Raw genomic sequence first — 5568 nt, forward strand, 5'->3', positions numbered from 1 at the left:
TTTTACAAAAATATTATATTTAAAAAAAAAAAACTCAAAAAATGTTCCCCAATTTCCCTATTTTGTGCTTATTTTTATGCACACTTTATATTTATGAGTCGGATCACATATAATATAATTTTGATTATTTGAACTTTCATTAATTAATTAAAAAAAACTTACTTATTTTTCTGTACATACCCTTGTAATATATAATATGATTTTCCTTAATAATTTTCATTCTTTAACCTAAAAGAATAATCCTCGACTTTTTAAACATTAATGTTTACCCATCCATCGACAATTTAGTTAATGATATCGACCTTCTATATTTATTTAACAAATCCAACAATACCTAACTTTTATTAATACAAATATGACAATTCAATTTACAAAAGAGATTAACCCGTTGCCACATACACACCAAAAAAAAAAAAGAAAAAAAAAAGAAAAAAACGAAAAAAAGAAAAATGACATATTTTAAGGATCATAGTAATTTAAAAAACACAGAAAACAAAGTAACATTTGTAATGTTTTAATTAACCAAGTTGGGAAAAACTATTTTAATGTATAAAACGCGCTTTATTTTTTAATTTATACGTAATATTCATAATACATATGTAATATTTTTTTTTAAAGAATTTAGTAAATTAGTTATTTTAATACTATAGTAATTAATTATATACGAATAAATTTTTGTTATTTATCTGTAATAAAATAATTTATAAATTTCTAGTAATAAAAAGATATGGATAAAGTTTAGAACAACTAAATAAATATAAAAGTTATTTATGTAATATTATAGATATTAGATAAAACATAATATGCATAAAATATTTGTTTTGCTGTTCAATATAATTCAATAGATCAGAAATACCTATATTCATACTACTTTTATATTATTTTTATTAGTTTAATATAAACAATATTGTTAAGAGCTAGAGTTGGTCTAAAAGAATATATTTATTGAAATATTTAAATTATTAAATGATTAAATAACCAACACAGTGTTCCATCAAAGGAGCTGCAGAAGAAATAAAAGAAACCAACCGAACTCCTGATTCAGAACATGTACCTGTCCCGAGTTTCCACCCAACCAAAGATCCACCTTGATCTCACCGTCAATCAACAATGTCCTTCGCCGTCAACTCACCGCCGGCCGTCAGACACTTCCCCCTTTCCCGGTCATCCGTTTGCCGCACACCACGTGTCACCATGGTCGCCCGATCCACCACCGGTGTCTCAGTCTCCACCGCCGCTGCACTCCCTATATTAACCAAATTACAAAACGACTGTTCCACCCCTCTCCCCGTCCTCCGCCACGTCGCTGACGCCATGGCAACTGATATGCGAGCCGGCCTCGCCGTGGATGGCGGCAGTGATCTCAAGATGATCCTTAGTTATGTCGATTCTTTGCCAACTGGGTATGATCTGTTCTTTCAACTTTATCAATTTTAACTCTGGAATGTGATTACCACTTTTAAACCCAAAAGATTTCAAACTCTGGAATTCGAATTTGAAGCTTCTAAGTCAAATTCACTCCTTTATATTTGGATATTGAAACTGAACTAAAGAGGATTTTGTATATAGGAATGAGAGAGGGTTGTTCTATGCATTGGATCTTGGTGGAACAAATTTTCGAGTTCTTAGAACTCAATTAGGAGGAAAGGAAGAACGAGTGATAGACACGGAATTCGAGCAAGTTTCAATACCACAAGATATCATGTTTGGCACCTCCGAGGTCTGTTCTTCCATCATGATCATTCTCAATTAATTTGTTTCTTCAGTTCCAATCTCTTATTGATATATTCGGTTTAATGGATTTGTAGGAGCTGTTTGATTTTATTGCCTCTGCTTTAGCAAATTTTGTGAAAAAAGAGGGGGGAAAGTTTGTGTTGCAAAAAGACAGAAGTCGAGAAACGGGGTTTACTTTCTCTTTTCCGGTGAAACAAACCTCCATTGATTCCGGGATACTAATGAAATGGACTAAAGGTTTTGCAGTCTCGGGAACGGTTTGTATTTTTCTCTTTATTACATGGATCTGTATTGGACAAGACTTAACAAGCTTTCTAGGGCTATCTTCGATGAGAAACTATTTTCCACCTTGTTTCGTGGGACAGTTTTTGTCACATTTACATCAAACCCTGTCCAATGCATGCCAAACGTTGTACAAATCATGTTTTGTTCTGTCAATTTTTGTCACATTTACATCAAATCCTGTCCAATGCATGCCACACTCTATATAAATCATGTTGTGTAACGTGATACAAATCATGTTTTGTTCTGTGCTTTTGTGTCATTTACATCAAACCCTGTCCGATACATGCCAAACGTTGTACAAATCATGTTGCGCTTTGTCCTGACAATTTCCGTCTCAATTACATCAAACCCTGTCCAATGCATGCCAAACGTTATACAAATCATGTTGTGTTCTATCTTGTCAATTTTTGTCTCATTTACATCAAACACAGTCCAATGCATGCCAAACGTTGTACAAATCAAGTTCTGTTCTGTCTTGTTTTGTCCTGTAATTTTTTTTCTCATTTACGTCAAACCGTGTCCAATGCATGCCAAACATGGTACACATCATGTTCTGTTCTGTCTTGTCATGTCTAAAAATCGGAGCCTCTGTGACATCCGTACGATATTGAGAACTAAAGTCAAGTTTGAATAATTGTGTTTCAGCCCGGAAAAGATATCGTTGTGTGTTTAAATGAAGCTATGGGAAGGCAAGGGCTGAATATGCGGGTATCCGCACTGGTTAATGATACGGTAGCAACACTAGCCGGGGCAAGATACTGGGATGATGATGTCATGGTTGCGGTTATTCTCGGGACAGGAACAAATGCTTGCTATGTAGAATCCGTGAATGCCATTCCTAAACTACAAGGCCATAAATCTATCTCGGGAAAAACGGTTTGTACATCAATTTTACTTATAATGTTATATTAAATTTAAACATGCCACTTAAGTTACTCATATGTAATTAAAAGTTCTACTCCTTTCCTTTGTATGAATTTTCAGCTGAAATTCTTACTTTATTAGTTATGTCATGTGGGATTGTTTTCAGATAGTGAATACAGAGTGGGGAGCGTTCTCAAACGGTCTTCCTTTGACTGAATTCGATAGAGAGATGGATGCGGAGAGTATAAACCCCGGTGAGCAGGTAAGTCTCCACCATCATTGAAATCAGTTTCATTCTCAAAAAAAAAAAAAATAAGCTAAAATTACTAATTTGCCCTTTTTACGCGATTATCATTTTTTTTGGAGATAGTTATTTGAAAAGACGATATCGGGTATGTATCTTGGCGAAATTGTGAGACGGGTACTTGTGAGGATGGCTGAAGAAAGTTCGTTATTTGGAAAGGATATTCCTAAAAGACTACGAACTCCTTTCACTCTCGGGTAATTAGTAGAATAAAGTTATAATATTTTTTTTCTTGAAAATATTGTGTTAAATGGTATCAAATTGAAATTATAGGACCCCAAATATAAGTTCTATGCAGCAGGACACTTCTGATGATCTTGAAGCTGTGGGATCGATCCTTTATGAAGTAACAGGGGTAAATTTGTCTTTTCAATATCCTTCTCAAGTTTCAATATATTATTGTTTTAACCGAGGCATGTCAATTGCATAAATTGGTAAAAAAAGGTGAAACACTATTGGGATAAATTGGTAAAAGAAAATAAAACATTGTTGAATGAATTGGTAAAAGACTAATCATTGTTGCGTAAATTGGTAAGTAAATGAAACGTGGTCACAATTGTCTTCTTATCAATCATATAATTTAATTTTTTGAAAAAAGTGCTCAAGGAAAAGCTGTCGATGGTATTATGTAACCTAATGACAATTACAACAATTTAAAGAGAAAACGTCTACATTTCATTATTGAGAGAAAACTTGAATTACAAAGAAAGAAAAATAGACTATAAATAGAAATTCAATCAAATGGTTAACCTAGTTAAACCCTATATAAAAGCCCAAATATACAAAATAAGCCCAATAACGTATTATGCTAACAAAAACAACCACGTCACCCGACCCAATAACTTATTACCAGCTCTTCTTTCATATGGTCTTGGACTCTTCGTTATAATGTTACATTTTCGGTCAGAAAGTGAAAAGTTGATTCACATTTCATCAAAAAACCACTTCATTATAAAAATAAGAAAATTATCAAACGTTCATTTATGAAAATTCATTTAGATAAATAGCATAAAAGACATTAAGTTTACACCAAAATTCTAATTTGGCACTGTGTTTTTTTTTGTCTCAAATTTGACACTGTGTTTTCTAATTTTTTACAATTCTGACCTCATGACTGATCAACCCGGCTACGTGCTGACGTGATATGATGACGTGTTAGTTTTGATGACGTGACATGTTAACGTGTCAAAATTGAATTTATTTTCCACAAAAGACACCAAGTTTTCACTTTTTTCGACTTGCAATTTGATTAACAAACTCAACTCAATATCAGATGGATTCAAATTTAGATTCGAGGAAGATGGTGGTGGAGGTTTGTGACACGATTGCAAAGCGTGGTGGCCGATTGGCGGGAGCAGGAATTGTTGGGATACTACAAAAGATGGAGGAGGATTCAAAGGGTATTGTGTTTGGAAAACGTACAGTTGTTGCCATGGATGGAGGCCTATATGAACACCACCCTCAATACAAGAGATACCTTAAAGATGCTGTAAAAGAGCTTTTAGGGCCGGAGATATCAAGCAATGTAGTTATTGAGCATTCGAAAGACGGATCTGGTATTGGAGCTGCACTCTTAGCGGCTACAAACTCGATTTACGAACATTAATTGTATATTGTGAGGGTAATTATTGGCCCAAAACTAAATATGTATTGAATGTATCTTATGTGTAATTTTTATAAAAAGTCCAAGTTTTGGAGAATAAAATAACATGATCAATTGATATTAATGGAGGGGTTAATTGTAGAAAATGGAAACCGAGTATTATCTTTTCTAACAATATAGGTAATATACTTTTAAGTTTTGCTCATGATAACAATGTATTGACATTTTTTTTGAAAGAACAATGTATTGACATTTTTTTTTGAAAGAACAATGTATTGACATTTGTTCACTCATAACAACAATGTACTTATATTTTTTTCTTTTTACCGAGAATAGCTATATGTAACTCATATAAATGTACTTACATTTGCTTACCTATCATAACAACGTGCTAATATTTCTTAGATAACAACAATGTGTAAAAAAAAATAAACTACAATGCTCATATTGGTAATGTAATCTAATTAGTTACATTGCTAGTGTAAGTAAAAGATAAAATATATTACTACTATCGATTAAAAAAATGTAAATGCATTGTCATTATAGTACAAGATCAAGAAAGTTGCTTATATTTGCTTATTGGTATCTAAAAACATGCACAAACTGGATTTGAGAGCATTTCTATGAAATGATTCGTGCTTGAGCGGTCTTTTTCATTGAAACCAGCCTAACGTAGAGAATGGGTGGTCTACTTTTCCATTTCTTACGTCCAATCGAGGACAAGTTGTTGAAAGAGCTTTTATTATGTTCATTAGTCACTTTAAGTGAGAAATCCTTA

General features: G+C 33.0%; 1 protein-coding gene across 1 annotated transcript; it reads left to right on the forward strand.

Annotated features, from left to right (window-relative positions):
• Positions 1 to 1018: 1018 nt before the first annotated feature.
• Positions 1019 to 4914, forward strand: LOC111888746 (hexokinase-2, chloroplastic). Its single transcript, XM_023884860.3, has 8 exons — positions 1019 to 1403; positions 1570 to 1720; positions 1809 to 1991; positions 2665 to 2895; positions 3050 to 3145; positions 3254 to 3384; positions 3461 to 3542; positions 4461 to 4914. The coding sequence occupies exons 1-8, from the start codon at positions 1111 to 1113 to the stop codon at positions 4791 to 4793; spliced, it is 1500 nt and encodes a 499-aa protein (XP_023740628.1). The 5' UTR covers positions 1019 to 1110; the 3' UTR covers positions 4794 to 4914.
• Positions 4915 to 5568: the final 654 nt, after the last annotated feature.

This window comes from Lactuca sativa, chromosome 2 (genome assembly GCF_002870075.4).
Source record: "Lactuca sativa cultivar Salinas chromosome 2, Lsat_Salinas_v11, whole genome shotgun sequence".
NCBI classification, from domain to species: domain Eukaryota; kingdom Viridiplantae; phylum Streptophyta; class Magnoliopsida; order Asterales; family Asteraceae; genus Lactuca; species Lactuca sativa.

Bases quoted from the DNA above. Each gene is read 5' to 3' on its own strand.
- LOC111888746 (XM_023884860.3), top strand. From the start codon at position 1,111: ATGTCCTTCGCCGTCAACTCACCGCCGGCCGTCAGACACTTCCCCCTT. The intron at 1,992-2,664 runs GTTTGTATTTTT...ATTGTGTTTCAG, and splicing joins GTTTTGCAGTCTCGGGAACG to CCCGGAAAAGATATCGTTGT. The intron at 3,146-3,253 runs GTAAGTCTCCAC...TTTTGGAGATAG, and splicing joins GTATAAACCCCGGTGAGCAG to TTATTTGAAAAGACGATATC.